The sequence below is a fragment of the Notolepis coatsorum genome (genome assembly GCF_963971535.1).
Source record: "Notolepis coatsorum genome assembly, chromosome: 11".
NCBI classification, from domain to species: domain Eukaryota; kingdom Metazoa; phylum Chordata; class Actinopteri; order Aulopiformes; family Paralepididae; genus Notolepis; species Notolepis coatsorum.
Window position 1 is genome coordinate 59,926,757 of NC_140175.1, and position 15,435 is coordinate 59,942,191.

Sequence of the window (15,435 nt, forward strand, 5' to 3'; positions counted from 1 at the left end):
TAGCTAGCGTTAGCTAAAAGAGCCCTCGCAGTGAAGTTATTATTATTATAGCTATCATACTGCAATATAAACTGAGTTTTATAGTGAAAAGAGCAGCTTTATTTTGGTCAAGATTGAAGGCTCTATATTGCAGGAAATTGCACATACAGGTGTTCATTAAATGTAAAAAACCACCCCTTGCAAAAAAGAAAAAAAGAAAAGAAAAAGTCTAATAAAAAAAAAAGAATTAAAAAAGATCTTGCACCCCCACTTTCAACTATAACTAGGCGGCCATGGAGTAGTAATAGTAGTAATAGTAGTAGTAGTAGTAGTAGTAGTAGTAGTAGTAGTAGTAGTAGTAGTAGTAGTAGTAGTAGTAGTAGTAGTAGTAGTAGTAGTAGTAACAGCAGTAGTAGCAGTAGCAGCAGCATTATCAGTAGTAGTAGTAGTAGTAGTAGTAACAGCAGCAGCAGCAGTACTACTAAAAGTCATACCTTTGCAGTTCTCAGCATCATGATGGACGGAGTAGACGGGACAGTCCGCTGTGGTCTCTGCTGAGCAGTAGGAGCCTCTGGAGGAGCAGGAGGGGGAGGCATGCTCCACAGCTGAGGGAGGCTCGATGAAACTGCAGTTAAAGGTGTTCTCAGGGTCATGGTGGGACACTGGTGAGGATAAACAGAACACACACCATGTCAGCCGTAATTCAGCCGTCTGTGCTTTGTTTAGCCTGGAGCTGTACAGGCTTGGTTCTTCATCCTAGAGAGTTCTTGCATGGAATAATATTACATTTATATAGCGCTAGACAGTGTCCCCCACCCACCCCTCCTACCCAACCCCCCCCCCCCCCACTCCTACCCAACCCCCCCCCCCACCCAACCACCTCCAATGTACAGTCCCCCCCCACCCCCACCTACCCAATCCAATGTACAGTTTCTACGTCAAATGTATATACTTTTTCTTTCTGGACTCTTTTTGTATCACAAACAGTACTGTAATTGCAAATCTGGTATGTCATAAATGTATAGATGTAGCAGTACTGTCTATCTGTATGTCATGTATGTCATATATGTTACGATGAATTGAAAATGGGGGACCCTGATGTAAACAAGACGAAAGTCTTTCTCTGGTCTGCATCTCCTTAACAATTGTATGTATTGAGCTGTACTGTACTGTACCCATTCTGCAATCTGTTAATAAAGTTTTCAATCAATCAATCAAAACTCAAAGCGCTCCCCACAATGTATGGTGGAAATTGCCTCCTTCACCACCACTGGTAGCACCTAACCTTGGGCTACGCAGGCTCAATGGCTGCCATACACTGGCACCAGGCACCAGGCACTGCCATACACTGGCACCAGGCACACATCAGCGTAGCACAGCGGAACAACAACAACATCATCAAATTTGCTGATGACACAGTAGTGGTGGGCCTGATCTCTGCCAACGACGAAAGGGCCTACCTGGAAGAGGTAGAGAATCTGTCACAGTGGTGTCAGGAGAACTGCCTCTCCCTGAACGTCAGCAAAACAAAAGAGATGATTGTGGACTTCAGGAGGTCGAGGGTCAAGGACTACAGCCCCCTCAGCATCGACGGGGCACCGGTTGAGAGAGTGAACAGTTTCAAGTACCTCGGAGCCCACATATCCGAGGATTTGACATGGACCACACACATTGACAGTGTTGTGAAGAAGGCACGACAACGCCTCTACTTCCTCAGGCGCCTAAGGAAGTTCCAAGTCAGTCAGAAGATCCTTAGGAACTTCTACTCATGTACAATAGAGAGCATCCTGACTGGCAACATCACCTCCTGGTTTGGGAATAGCACTGCACAAGACCGTAGCAGACTACAAAGAGTGACACGTTCAGCCGGACGCACAATTGGAGGGGGGCTTCCCACCCTCCAGAACATTTACAACAAGCGAAGGCGAGCACAGAAAGACTCAGAAGAAGCTTCTATCCCCAGGCCATCAGGCTGCTAAACGAACAATAAACACTATGCAACAACCATCAAATGCACACAGCACACACACCCACACGCACACACTCACTTAAACAAACAACACACTGCAGCACCCACTCTCCACACTTTAGATCACACAAACACACTTTATATTTATTGATAAAGGATTTGCACTACAACTCGTACACCTACTGTAAATTGTACCTAAATTGCACCTCATCCCATTTCTGCCTTGCACTATAGTATTGTATATTAGTACACTGCACAGTATTGTATATTATATGGTAACTCAGTTACGTCTATTCTGCATCGAACATTGTACATATGTCTATACTGAACACTGTGACCTAATTTTTTTTTTTATTTAATTTTTTTTTTATTATTATTGCAAAACAAAATTATTAAAAGTCAGTACTCAACACACAATACATAATGAAACTAACAATTAAGATGGCTAAAATGACATGCAAGCACAGAAACAGAAAGCAAAAAAAAATATATAATAATTAGAGCTGGGCCGTTAACGGCGTTAACGTGCTGCGTTAACGCTATACTAGTATCGCGCGATAATATAATTAACGCATTAATCAAAAAAAAAAAAAAAAATTATTTTTAATTTTTTTACATTTTGTTTTTTTACCTTTATTTACCCAGGGTAGGTTCGCTGAGCACAGATGCTCTTTTTCAGGAACGCCCTGCTTCACATTCACACAGTTCCATTCACACCTGGGAGCTGCCCAGTACAACCACTGGCCACTGAGCAACTCCACTGGAGCAGTTGATTCAAGCCATGTCACATAGTTCAAGTTTGAAATGATTCTTTCTGTTTTGCTCCTGAGAGTGCTAGATACTGTACTGTACTGGTAATATTATTTATTTGTGTTAACTTCTGAATAAAACAACTTATTAAACACAAGTACATCTTATTGAACATTATTTTGATATTTCATTACCAATTATCATAGCAAAACAGCTTTTTCAAACAGTCTGTAATGCATTTTGGAAACGGGAGATGGGCTCATGGTGTAATGGGCCACCTGGCCTGAGAAACATAAGGAGGAAAGAAAAAGTAAGGACTTACTTCTGGTCATTATTTGGGTAGAACACACATATTTTGAATGCCTTCTGCAGTTTTTTTTTTTTTTTTTTTTAGCCATTTTAATCTAGATTAATCTAGATTAAATCCAGGATTGCAGATAGATTAATCTAGATAAAAAAAATGAATCTATGCCCACCTCTAATAATAATACTTTACCGTATACAGTGTATATCCAACGAAATTACCAATTATACCAATGTCTTATACAGGATATACCCCTAATACCTGTTATCTAAAACCCTACACACATATGCTCCAGCTCGAACCCCCCCCTCCCGGACCCCTCTTTGGATAGTACCTCCATTATCCCTCGCTCCTAACCAGACACTACCGTTATAAGCTAGGTTTTATTCTCTCCACCACTTCTAACCACATTGACATTTTGGATTCATTGAGACCCAGAATTCTTGCTGTAGATATTTCTTGATAAATCACATCGAGATATGTAAGAAACCAAACTTTCCGGCAAATTTTTTCCGGTTGAAACCAGCGTGATGCGATCAGCTTTTTAGCTACTGTGATACCCGATAAAACCAATCTCTTTAGCTGTGGATTTACTGCAAACTCAAAAACATCATTCAATAGTAATACAGAGGGGTGTACTGGTATATTCCAAGATACGAGTTTTGATAATTGTTGGGTCACATCTTTCCAGAATGCCTTAACTGGTGGGCAGTCCCAATACATGTGCATAAATGTCCCTTCGTCTCCATTTGTACATTGGGAGCATTTGGAGTCTTGTTTAAGACCCATTCTGTTCAGTCTTATAGGAGTCAAGTATGTCCTGTGAATATAGTTAAGATTGATTTGTTGATGGTCCGGGTTCCTTGATGTAAGTCGGACATTTGCCCATGCTCCTTGCCAATCAAAGTCACTTTCCAGGTCTGGTATATCCCTCCTCCAGACAGAGTCTAGTTGGAGGGTTTCATATGAGGACGTTAGTAATTGATGATAAAAACCTGAAACAAAACCTCTCGATGTCTCTCTTTCATAGAAGAATTTGTGGTATCTGTGGTGTTCAATTGGTATGTCTAATGGAACACCGTGAGACTTCAAACATAGCCGTAACTGTATGTAAAAAAGCCATGTGGACTTGGTGAGATAAAATTTTGTGCATATTTCTCCATAACTACAAAAACCCTGGTTGTTAAAAACATCCCCTAATGAGTGTATGCCTTGCTCTTCCCATATAGGGAATCTTATAGGACGTTTTTCAATTAAGAGTGCATTGTTATTGAATAAGGGAGTGTGATTGTGCCATTTTTGTGGGTTAGGATATTTTTTTTGTGTTTCACGCCATATCCGGATCGCATGGGTGACCTCGTTTTTTTTACTTCTAATTTACATGCTATACTATGTTATTTTATTTCATACTTATCTTGTCTTGCACAGTCTCTGGAGCGTAACAGTAAGAAGCATTTTGTATAAAAGTATTCTGTACTTCTGTATGACAACTATTAAAGAAACTTGAAACTTGAAACTTGATCACACTACACAATGGCTGAACGGCTCAGGAGACAGAAATTTATATCAGCCAATTAAGGGGAATGTTTATGTCATTCTCTTTCTTCCAGTATGGCTGCATGTAACCATTGGTAACCACTTTCAAAAGAAAAGTGGTGTAGTAGAGTAGGTAAAATGTTGATAAAGCCACTATGACTTGTTTTGTTGTTTATAATAGTAATATCTCTCAATGGCGCAACCGAGGTCAGCCGCCGTTGGTTTTGCTCCACAGTGATTGTGCGCACTTTTAGTTGTTATGTTTATTTTTAATAATTTTTTTATAAAAACCACACTGGCATGGACGTTGTACGACCGCCAGTCACTTATGGACTTAAACTCCGGACTGAAAGAGGAGTTTAACACTAGCACAGCCGACAAGGGGTCACATGACCCCTAGGCATTTTCAATAAATGTATCCTTGTCACTCGGTCGAGCTCCAGCTCTGTCACTCAATGACTTTTCCTAAAAGTACCCATTTTATCTCGCACGGTTTCTGAAATTTCAAAATGACTTCAGGAAAATGGAATTAGAACGTTATTTCAGCTATTTCTGCTGAGCGGCCACCTCCCTCCCTCCTTGACCCTCCCTCCCTTTTACTCTCTCCCTCCCTTTCTCTCTCTCCCTTTCTCTCCCTCCCTCCCTCTCTCTCTCCTTCTCCCTCCCTCTCCCTCCCTCCCTCTCTCTCTTTCTCCCTCTCTTTCCCTCTCTCTATACCTCCCTCTCCCTCCTTCTCACTTCCTCTCCCTCCCTCCCTTCCTCTCTCCCTCCCTCTCTCCCTCCGTCCCTTTCTCCTTCTCCCTCCCTCCCTCCCTCCCTCATTGACCCTCCCTCCCTTCTCTCCCTCCCATCTCCATTCTAAAGGCTGTCGGGTCATCTGACCCGACCCGTTCCCGGCGGGAATTTGTGTCATTGTGTCATGGCTGTGCTAGTGTTAATGACACTTTTTGCCAAGATTGGCGATCGGAGATAAGACGAGACAAGGACGAGGACAATGGAAAAGGCGGCGCGATCAAACGGAAGCACAGAGGATGGAGAATTGGAATCAGAATCAGGCTAAAGAGTTCTGCTTACCGGCCCGCAATCCCATCGATTCTGTTGGCGAATGTACGTTCGCTGGAGAATAAAATGGATGATCTCCGTGCAAGGATTAGATTCCAACGGGACGTGAGGGACTGCAACATCCTATGCTTTACGGAGACATGGTTGAAGCCATCAACACCGGATCACAACATCATCCCATCTGATTCCTTCTCTGGAAAGTCCATAGGTGGAGCGGTCTGCTTCCTGACCAACAACGGCTGGTGCAGTCCCAAGGAGGTGAAGATTATTTCCCGCTCCTGCTTGCTGGACCTTGAGCATTTATCCATCCTTTGTCGCCCGTTTTATCTCCCCCAGGAATTCACAGCAATAATAACAACAGCAGTATACATCCCACCGTAAGCAGATACCACCAGAGCTCTGGCAGACCTACAGGACCATTTGAACAAGCACCAAAACAAACATCCAGACGCGGCTATGATCGTAGCCGGCGACTTCAACAAGGCTAATTTAAAAAAAGTTATGCCAAACTTCTACCAACATATCACATGCACCACTAGGGGGGGAAACACGTTGGATCACTGCTACACCCCTTTCAAACAGGGCTATAAGGCAGTACCAGCACCTCCGCTAGGTAAATCTGATCACGACGCCATCTTTCTTTTGCCCGGCTACAAACAAAGAGCCAGAGAGGCTGTTGTGTCGCGAGAGGTGAAGCAGTGGTCAGAGAGCTCAGAGGCCACGCTACAAGACGCACTGGATGACGTCGACTGGGGCATGCTCTGGTTGAGCTCCAGTAACCTCAGTGAATATGCTGATGTTGTTGTTAGCTTTATAGCAACGTTAGCTGACGGTATTGTCCCCACGAAAAAGGTGCAGGTTTTCCCAAACCAGAAACCGTGGGTGGACAACTCCATCCGAGTGGCCCTGAATGCTTGTACCGCTGCTTACAACTCGGGCCGAGCATCGGGAAGTATGGAAGATTACAAGGTAGCAGCCTATATGCTACGCAAAGAGGTTTGGGCTGCGATATGCGAACAAGATGGAAACACAGATGGCACAGAACGACACGATAGGCTTATGGCGGGGAGTACGAACGATAACTGATTATAAAGTCAGCCCCCCTCAATAGTGAGTGCCGATGCCTCTCTCGTGGATGAACTCAACTTCTTTTACGCCAGGTTTGGAGCGAGCAGTGGCGACGTTAGCTCACCGGCTAACAACGTCACTGACGCACCGGCTGCCCCTGGGAGGGGGGGTTCATCCACGGGGGACACACATACTCTCTCATTGAGGGTACACAGCGTGAGATTAGCGTTCATGGGTGTAAATACTCGGAAAGCTGCAGGCCCAGATGGGATAACAGCGCCTCTATCACCTGAGAGAGCTAAGGAAGTTCAGAGTATCGGGTAAGATACTCCACTCCTTCTATTCCGGGGCTGTAGAGAGCATTCTGACTGGAAACATCACTGCCTGGTTTGGAAACAGCACGGCACAGGACAGGAAGGCACTCCAGAGAGTGGTGCACTCAGCAGAGCGTACTACGGTTATTGCACTACCACCCCTGCAGGACTTATATAACAGGAGGTGCAAATCCAGAGGCTGCAGAATTATGAAAGACCCCCACCACCCCAACAACAGCCTGTTCAAGCTGCTGCGGTCAGGCAAGTGCCTACGGTCACACGCTGCAAAAACAGAGAGACTCCGGCTCAGCTTCTTCCCCCAGGCCATCAGAACACTGAACACTGAACTCTCCACTCACAAGTACACATGAGCACACACAGACCGTCTGTCAGGGCTGTACACTGCGACGAGATGATCGCGAATTGCCCCTTTAATTGGCCGTTGCGAATGGTAAATATTATCTGGGGGCGGGCTTGCGAGTAGTGCTTTCAAGCCTTGCATTCGCATTTCACTCCTAAATTATCCAAGGCGTGTGATGACGCGATGACGTCACTCACGCGAGCTGAGCAGTGAGCACTCAGCAGGTATGATCAGCGGGAACAATCGACTGAGCACTCACTCTGATAGACTGGCTGACTGTCTGATTCATTTAGCTATGAAGAAAAGTAAAGTTAGTATTGCTTCATATTTTCGACGCGTTCGACCTCCTATAGTGAGCCGAACTGAACTGAACTCAGACACAAGGAGAAAGCTGCGGCGTCTGCTGCTCCTCCTCCCTCCCGCACCCGTGGCTGTTGTAAACACTAGTCTCTAGTGGGACACTGGGACCCCGGTGAGCCTGCCAGCCGGCTAGCAGGGGTGTAAAAAGTACCCAGAAATTATACTTAAGTGAAAGTATGGGTACCATCTCAAAATCTGACTCAAGTAAAAGTCAAAGTATCTGGCTAAAAACAGACTTGAGTAAAAGTAAAAAAGTCCTACTTTTAAATGTACTTAAGTACTAAAAAGTAAAAGTAAAAAAAAATTCTGAAAGGGATAGACCAGGGCCCTCATTCATCAATAGTGTGCGTAGAACATTTCTATTTCCACACGTAAGCACGGAATGTAGAACTAGTGTACGCACAGGGAAGTCGGGATTCATCACACGGTGCGTACGCAGGCTCTATGCCCCTCCGTGTTGATGAATACCACTTTGTTCTACCGTCAATGCTCCTGCATGATTATCCATATATGGTCATGAAAATGAGGAAACACCCCCCATGGGATGTGAAATAATAGACTGACCCGAGCGGAACCCTGAGAAACTCCACAAAGATTGTTCACTGCTGTCGAACCAAGAAGACACTATCGCGTATTATGGGATAAATAATAAAAGGCGGACTTGTAAACGGTGATGTCAGATATCAACGGCTCCCTAAGACCATTGCTGCAATTCTGCCTGGACAGCTCAGAATACTAATAAAGACCGTTCGTTGACCACTGTTTGGCGTTGGTTGTGTGTCATTATAACCGTGCTGTAATATGAATGCCTTTATTAGTTGTGTTCGATTGGCTATATGATTTTTAGAGGCATCTATTTTGTTGTCGGCTAATAAAGACCGCGCTGGAATATGACTGCCTTTTCCCGTGTTGTTTGATTGATACCCAGGGATTAAAGTTCTCCTCAATTCTATTCCAAATCGCGATGGATCTCCCGTCAATTTTCTACCTGCTGCATATGATTTCTAGAGGCATACTACAATCTATTTTGATGTCAGTATTGGGTAGCCTATATAAACAATAATAGAGAGCATATACAAGAACAATGAATCTCACTGCATGTATGATGTAGGCATGCCTTTCAATACATGAACTTGAATTCCATCATGTTTGTGTGCGGGACTCACAAGGCTGTTGTCACAATGGGTGGTACCGGTACAGTAATAATTACAGTCCACACAATATCACGATCCATGCCATAGCCTATGTTCTATTAGGACATGATCTGTGACGACAAATGTTCTAGAATGTTTGATTAAGATATCATACTCTGACAGCATGCCTATGAGCAACAAAAACGCGAACTTGAATCCCATCATATACATAGTCTGTCCACTATCTGCATGGTGTCATTGCAATGCGTTTTCTATTCTTTCTTATACAGTAAAAAGGGGGAAGAACACTATATTCATATGACTTATTCTGCTTACAGCTTCGAAATTCCACTTGTTTCGTTTAACGTAAAGCCTTTTAAATATAATCAAAACGTTCCCGTGTTTCGGCGGTCTGTGCGCAAAATAATAACGAGTTGAGCTTTATGATTTATGATGAATTGAAAATGGGGGACCCTGATGTAAACAAGACGAAAGTTGGTCTGCATCCCCAATTAACAATTGTATGTACTGAGCTGTACTGTACTGTACCCATTCTGCAATCTGTTAATAAACTTTTCAATCAATCAATCAATCAAGCTACGCGGAGCGCAGTCAGTCAGTAGCCTACACCCCGTATATTCCGATAACGCTATATAAACCATGCTGCATTCATTCTGAGAGAAAGATCTATTATTCCAAATGCTATTTATAGGGTTTTGACCATAATTACACTACTGTTGCTATTTTACAATGAACTATAATGAACTACGGTTCGTACAGAACATGCCAGTGTTATTATGCACAGAAGCTCATTTCCTTGTTGTAATAATATATTCTACCACTGGGCGTCAGGTAAGTGTGGTCTGACCTGTGCGTAGATGTAAGCACGGAGTCAAGTTCAAATTGAAATTGATGAATCCCACTCTTTGCTTAGAAATGATCGTACGCACAGGGTAAGCACAGATCTGTGCGTAGAACACGTTGATGAATGAGGGCCCAGGGGTCTCAAACTCATTCCATCGTGGGCCAAGTTTTTATTTTAACTATACATTGCACCAGGTGAGTTAGTTGAAGAGGTGAGCCAATTAGTGAAATCATCAGCTGGTGTTTAGGCAAGGCTGGAATGAAACCAAGCATACACTCTGCCCACAATGGAATGTGTTCTGCGATAGACAATGCTGAAAATGAAAGAACAGAGGACACTTTTTTTGCATTAAAATTATTGAATGCACTAACATGGACGGCATTCACATCACAGCATGTTGTTTCTTCGATTTTATGATGTACTGTGTGTCACTATTAAATATTACTCAGCTAATTTTCTCTCCCCAACAACCCCCCAGGTCCACCCCTCCATCTCCTGCTCCCCCCCCCCCCCCATCCAGTATGGAGAAATTGCAGGTTTGGATCACTTCTGCCACTTCCTGTTAGTGGTCCAGAGGGGCCCAGTTGGAATGTAGGGAAACGGTGTGTGTGTGTGTGTGTGTGTGTGTGTGTGTGTGTGTGTGTGTGTGTGTGTGTGTGTGTGTGTGTGTGTGTGTGTGTGTGTGTGTGTGTGTGTGTGTGTGTGTGTGTGTGTGTGTGTGTGTGTGTGTGTGTGCGTGCGTGCGTGTGTGCGTGCGTGCGTGCGTGCGTGCGTGCGTGCGTGCGTGCGTGCGTGTGTATGTATGTGGTTGGAGGAGGAGTCAGAGCAATGTTCCTTCCAGACAGCCACTGGCTTTGACATCTCAAAACTAAACTAAATATAAACTACAAAAACAGTAATGACAAAGTGATGCCAGAAATAAAAAGTGAGGCTGATGATGCTATCTTCTAATTTCGTAAAGAGATTTTTTATTTATTTTTTATATCTGAAATTATATTTTTACTATTTAAAGTGTGTTAACTCTTTCACGGCCATACCCGAGTATAGTCGGGTTATCTCGCCATGCGTTGGTTTTTATCCTTTGATCTTTTCCTTTGATCCGCATTCTATACAGTCACCCGGAGCCCTCTATGTGTCTATGATTCATCTACCTACGTTGGAATTGCAATGGCGATCGAATATCATTTTAACTTTTTCTCCTCCTGTTTTTCTGTGTTTTTCTCCCATCCCATTTTAGTCGTTATGCCAATTCCCCCCTCCCCTTCCTGGCCATTGCTCGCATGTGCCCCCCACTGGTCGGTCTAGGGAGCCCTGAAGTATATCAGATGCTTCCTCCGAGACATAGGAGACAGCCAGCAGCATCTTTTCACCTGCCAGCGCGGACTCTCATTGGTGAGGTGTAACGTGTGGGAGGTCACACTACCCTCACCATCTCCCTCCCTCGCTGTGCAGGCGTCCTGACCGACCTGTAGGAGTCGCTGTTTACAACGACCAGAATACCACCCCACCAGCTTCCCTCCCGCTGACTCTGCCAATTGAGCCAGTATGATGGCCGGCCAAGCCGCAGGCAACACTGACAGCCGGATTCGATACCAGTATCTCTCGCGTTGGTGACGAGCTCTTAATCCGCTGCGCCACCCAGCCGCCTGTATCGCCTACCTTTTGAACTCAGAAAGAAATGGGTCAGGAGAGTCAATGAATGAACTGGACTAACGAGACTCGCTCTGAGGGGGAGGAGCTCTTCTAAAGCAATCGCTAGCATATCTGCTCAAAACCTATAGTGTCCCGTAAACACATGTAATTACATATAAACGAGTAATCGCGATCGCCAATGGGATCATTGGAATTATTCTTTTTGGATTACCTTCTGGCTAAGGTAAGGACCCCCTATGTCTATTGTACCGAATTTGGGGTTTCAGGGAATCAACCAGAACGATTCGGCCTTATTGCATATAATGCATCCTATCTCGCGATCTATGGAAAAAGACTGGATTATTCCGGAAATGGGGCGCTGTTTAGCGTGTAGCGTGTAACAAACTACAGTTTCGGGCTGATTAGTCAGTAATGGACCATGAACAATGCCTGTAAAATGAGCCATACTATTGTCTCCATAGCTATAATACAGAACACACAATGGGTCTGCAAACATAGCTAAAATGGTCATTAACGCTGGCCCCAAACAGTGCAGATGGCGAAAGCTAGTGGCCGTGAATGAGTTAAATGTATTTCTACTTTTCTGAGAGTATACTTGCAATGTATTTTTGGTACTTCTTACAGTATGTGCTTTCATGTACTAACTCAAAGGACATATTTAGTATGATAGTCATTAATATGCTGTAAATGTAATCCAAGTAAAACCAATAAAACTGATATTTTTATCAAACTTAAGTTGTACTTCAAATTGTGAACATATTAAAACTTTTAAAAGGTGTGCTATTTTTATACTTTCTGAATACTTAAAACATATACTAAAAGTACACAAAGTATATGTTTAGAAACATTTTCATTTTTCCTCAGGAAGACATTTAAGAAGCAGACTTGAACTATCTGGCAGAAAGAAGGTATATCCTCACCGAGGACCTTTGGCAGCTTCTGCCTCCTCAATGGGATGCGGGGGAACTTGGAGCTGATTCTGGTGAAACCTCCGCAGAGTCTCCGCTTGGCTTTCTTCTCAGAACTGGGTGTGAAATCCACAGAAAAACAAACAATGACATCTGAGCAGCGTACAGCGTTTCCAACACACAGATTTATCTGCGTCGGGCCCCCACCGCCACATCACACGGATCCACCACAAATAGATTTAACACACTGTTACAAACATATCAACAGCACTTATTTTCCCACTACAGACTGTATCTTTCCCAGCCGCAGTCTGCAACCGACACTAATAACCTAAAGAGCCCTGCGGTAAACACACTAATCCAATACATACATACACAACCTCGTACCACAATATACTGTAGCACATAACAGCATGAGGACTTTGATTACATCACAATGAATTCTCCTGTCTTTTCATTTAATTTCCTCATATTCATATCTGTAGATATCAGTTTATTTTAGATGAAAAGAAAATATATATAATAAACTTGTGCTCATCTTTTTATCATATTTAGATTTAGATTTCATTCTTATTTACCTTTGTACATTGCTGTGTAGTGCTGGGGTGGTTCTAAACTTCTCCTATCCAGTATTAAGGTACCCAGTATTGAGGTAGTTCTTATCCAGTGCTGAGGCTGTTCTAAACCTCTCCTATCCAGTATCAAATTACCCAGTATTGATGTTGTTTTTACCCAGTACTGAGTTACAGTAGTTCTTACCCAGTATTGTGGTTGTTCTAAACATCTCTATCTTATATTTAGTTATTTGAGGTTGTTCTTACTTAGTATTGAGGTAGTTCTAAATGTCTCTATCTTATATTTAGTTATTACCAAGTATTGAAGTAGTTCTAAACATCTCCTATCTTATATTTAGTTCTGCAAGTGTTGAGGTCGTTCTTACTCAGTATTGAGGTAGTTACCTGTACTCAGTAGTGAGGTTGTTCTAAACTTCTCCTATCCAGTAGTGAGGTAGTTCTTACCCGGTGTTGAGGTAGTTCTTACCCAGTATTGAGGTTGTTCTAAACTTCTCCTGTCCAGTAATGAGGTAGTTCTTACCCAGTGTTGAGGTTGTTCTAAACTTCTCCTGTCCAGTAATGAGGTAGTTCTTACCCAGTGTCGAGGTTGTTCTAAACTTCTCCTGTCCAGTAATGAGGTAGTTCTTACCCAGTATTCAGGTTGTTCTAAACATCTCCTGTCCAGTAATGAGGTAGTTCTTACCCAGTGTTGAGGTTGTTCTAAACTTCTCCTGTCCAGTGATGAGGTAGTTCTTACCCAGTGTTGAGGTTGTTATTTGTGCACAGGCAGCAGCAGCAGAGCAGAGACAGGAGCAGCAGGAGCAGGAAGGTGACCAGCACCCCCGCTGCTATCACCCCCATTCTCTGATTGGGCTCTGCAAAGTCATAGGTCAGAGGTTATGAACTGTAAACTATTTTACTTCCATCACCAGCTCTGGGAAAATAAGCAGACCTGGGACTCTAAAAGTAGAAAAAGCTTAAAAGTAGAGAGGCTTATTTGATTGTTTAGGGTCTTAGAAACATATTGACGTTTTAAACATAGAATGTCATTCAGGTGATCTTTTTTAAAGGGGACTTTTCTTGTATTCTGGGTGCATACTGCTGAGTATTTCACCTTTTTTAACATGTAGAGACAATGAGGGTAAGCTAAGTAACAATTTGGCTAGTGTTTACATCAAATTCAGAAAATATTTAATTTACAATATTGAAATTAATGTTCTGCCAACGGGACCCCCCGCCCCTCCTGAAAAATTATAATAATAAAAGAAATTATATAAAAAAAAAAAAATTATATATATTACAATCTTTATATATATTTTTTTATAAAAGTTTGCTTTAATCACAGTAACCTTGGCGAGCTAGCTAAATTATACATAAATCGGTTTTCATATAAATCATTCTTCACTATGACTTTAAACAGTGGCGTGGCACGGTCTACGGAGACCCAGAAAAAGCTACCAAATCCATTCCGAGACAACTCCGAGACTGACTAGCGCTGCGCATAACAAGTCTCAGTCTCTCTCTCTCTCTCTCTCTCTCTCTCTCTCTCTCTCTCTCTCTCTCTCTCTCTCTCTCTCTCTCTCTCTCTCTCTCTCTCTCTCTCTCTCTCTCTCTCTCTCTCTCTCTCTCTCTCTCTCTCTCTCCTTAACTCATTGGACGCCAGTCACGAGTATAGTCGGGTTAACTCGCCGACGCTTGAGCGCCAATCACGAGTATAGTCGGGTTTTAATTGTTATTATTATTTTTTTTTTTAATGATCTTTTTCCTCCTTTTTTCCGTTTTTCTCCCATTACAATGTTAGTCGTTATGCCAATTTCCAATCCCCTTCCTGGTCGTTGCGCACTCTACCCCCTACCGTCGGTCCGGGAGGGCGGGGACTATCACATGCTTCCTCCGACACATGTGTACCCAGCCCACCGCTTCTTTTCACCTGGCAGCGCGGACTCTCACTGGGAGTGTAACGTATGGAAGGTCACACTACCTCTCTTAGATCCTTCCCTTGCTGTGCAGGCACCCCAACCGAACTGTAGGAGTCGCTGTTTACAATGACCAGGACACACCCTCGCCGGGTTTCCCACCCTCTAACACTGCCTATTGTGTTAGTATGGGCGGTCGGCCAACCCGGAAGCACCACAGCTACATTCGATCCCACTGTCTCTGTGGTGGTAGACAGACGCTTAGTCCGCTGCACTACCCGGCCGCCCAATCGTTATTTATTTTATTAGCGATATCCATTCATTTTCATCCATCCAACCTGATGTTATCGTTGGGAATGGGTCTGAGCTCGCAAAAGGGCAAATGCCGCCGCCTATCGTCTCCCGGAAGGTATTGCACATCATTGGATTGGATTGGATTGGCTAGGGATGTGCATAAAAAAAAGAAGTCCGGTCCAGGTTTTACTTCTCGGGCATGCAGTATCGTTATACAACATTGACTGGGGAGACTGGGAGCAGAGTGGATTATGTGTTTTGGATCAATAAACGCGATCAATATTTGGAATTACGATCAGGAATTGGATTAATCTTTTTGCAGGACATCAGATGTGAGGTAAGGAATTTATGTTACGAATCTTGGGCTAATCAGATGTTCCTTTCACCGCCATCAGAGTGTGTGTGTGTG

The 15,435-nt window shown here is 43.4% G+C and overlaps 1 protein-coding gene across 2 annotated transcripts in view; it reads right to left on the minus strand.

The window, feature by feature from the left end:
• The window catches only part of LOC311237405 (scavenger receptor class F member 2-like), a 69,414-nt gene that overhangs the window by 18,046 nt on the left and 35,933 nt on the right, over positions 1-15,435 (minus strand). For both annotated transcript variants that reach the window (XM_084325260.1, XM_084325261.1), the window contains exons 8-10: positions 13,574-13,691; positions 12,275-12,378; positions 474-641 (exon numbers count right to left, since the gene is read on the minus strand). In XM_084325260.1, coding sequence (XP_084181386.1) covers positions 474-641; positions 12,275-12,378; positions 13,574-13,691 — 390 coding nt within the window. The remainder of the gene's footprint in view (positions 1-473; positions 642-12,274; positions 12,379-13,573; positions 13,692-15,435) is intronic.